This window comes from Otolemur garnettii, unplaced genomic scaffold (genome assembly GCF_000181295.1).
Source record: "Otolemur garnettii isolate 467f Iridium unplaced genomic scaffold, OtoGar3 scaffold00019, whole genome shotgun sequence".
Lineage (NCBI taxonomy): Eukaryota > Metazoa > Chordata > Mammalia > Primates > Galagidae > Otolemur > Otolemur garnettii.
In genome coordinates, this window is record NW_003852414.1 from 8,414,010 (window position 1) to 8,415,955 (window position 1,946).

A 1,946-nucleotide genomic window follows, 5' to 3' on the forward strand; every position below is an offset into this window, starting at 1 on the left:
AAAAAAAAAAAAAAAAAAAAAGAAAGTAGCCACAGAAATGACACATTAAATACAAGAGAACTCGAATGACTTTCCTCCCTAGCTACTAAGTCCGATATTAGTATAAAAAAGAGAACATTACACAATGGAATAGCAAAAAAAATAGGTGTTCTCTTTCCCTCCACATTAAAAGTTTTGAAAAAGCTTAAATGGTAGAATTTACGAGTATGCAGCACTAGGCATCCCTACCCCAGTTTTAAAAAAAAAATACCCAAATACCCAAGTTATTAAGTGATATGTTTTCAACAATATAAACTACTTAAAATCTGGATAATATATTTTCCCTGGCTTAAAAGATTAGAAGGCAATTAATTCACATTCAACGTCCCCCCTTCCCCTACATCCCTTTTGAACACAGAAAAAAGTAGGCTAAATAAGCAAGACTGGAACTAGAAAAAAGGTAAAGGAAGGGAAGATTTAGACACTGGGGCTTCAGGCCTCTGCAGAAGGTTCCTTCAGCGGGGGCCCGGGTGCACTTACCATTTTTCGGCAAACTCTGGATCACCTTCACGGCCGCCTGAAACCTGGTTTCGTGCACGGATCTCGTGTCCGCCATCTCCAGCTGCCAGCGCCGGCCCCGGTCCCAAGGTCTGTCGGCGGGAATCAGGCAGCAGCAGCACCAGCTTTCCCAGGAGCCTGCATGAAACTGGAACACGCAGCGCAGCCGCGGATCAACAAGCCCCAAAAGGAGGGGAGGCCCAGCAGCGTAGCTGGTCAGTTCCCCTTTGCCCTGCCCCATCCAGGCCACACAGATCTAGGTGGCCCAGCTTCTTCCTCCTCCCCTGGGCGTGACTAAGGCCGAGAACCCGGCCCGCAAGGACAGGAAAACAACTCACCGAGAGGAAAAGCATCTCTAGCAGAAGGCAAAGCGGGTCCGGCCGCCGGTGGCCGCGGAGCCGCTCTCCCACCCGGAGGACCCTGGCTGGGCAGCCACACCCCCCATTCCCGCGGAGTCCGTCTGTCAGTCGGCGCCCTCCCCGCAGCCCCGCCCCAGAGCCACCCGAGGACCCACTAGCTACCGCCACCGCCGCCGCCGAGCAGCAAACCCCACCCACAGCCCGGCGGCCACTGCGTTGATGCGTCTGGCCTTCGGTCCCCAAGGAAGGGCCTCGGAAAGGGGGAAAGAGGAGAGACGACTGTCCAAGGGACCATCAGTCCGGGAAGGACCCTGTGCTGCCTTTTGTGCAAACCGGGGAAACCCGAGGCCAGCTCGCTATGTCCCAAGCGCGTCGGGGATGCGGGGTTGGGTACTGCGCCTGGGTCGTAAGCACAGCCGGGCAAGAAAATGACTCCGCGGTCCCCAGGGCTTGGCCTCTCTTACGTTAAGGTTGGAGGAAAGCAAATGGGCTTAAGCAAAGGGCTGTAGATCAGGACAGGCTTAGCGCGAACCTTCGGTTCTGCCATTTATATTCTGCGACCTAGGGCAAGTCACTAATCCTCTGCTTTAGAGTGGCGATCGCTCTACCAGTCCAAAGGGTGAAAGAAAGGATTAAGGGTGTCGGATGGAGGTGCTTAGCAGTCCGTGGCCCGCAGGTCTTTTGACAGCTTTAGCGGCTCCAAGCCAAGGACGTCCAAGCAGCAACCAAAGGAGATCGGGAGGTCGCCGGCCACTACCGGACCGGGAGGGAGGGTACTTTCCCCTCCAGCACCCCTTCCCCCGAGCCCCAGAGTGCTGGGCACAGCCCACTTCCAGCCGATTTGATAAAAGAAGGAGCGTGGGGGAGGGGCCAACGAGGAACTATTACGGATCGTCATCCCCCTAGAAAGCGCTGCCCCGGGCCTTCACCTCACTAGCGCAACCCCCGAGTCCTTAGGCATTTGGGAAGCGGCCCAGCCCCATGGTGGGGTAGGGGGAAGGGAAGATGATACAGGTTGTGACGGTGGAGTCCTGCGGCCTGGAAATCTTG

General features: G+C 55.3%; 1 protein-coding gene across 1 annotated transcript in view; it reads right to left on the reverse strand.

Moving 5' to 3' along the window:
* Positions 1-1,193, reverse strand: part of ACBD5 (acyl-CoA binding domain containing 5) — a 41,712-nt gene extending 40,519 nt beyond the window's left edge. The window contains 2 exon segments of the mRNA XM_003786736.3: positions 520-685; positions 876-1,193. Of these exon segments, the coding sequence (XP_003786784.1) occupies positions 520-685; positions 876-890 (181 nt within the window). The 5' untranslated portion in view covers positions 891-1,193.
* Positions 1,194-1,946: the final 753 nt, after the last annotated feature.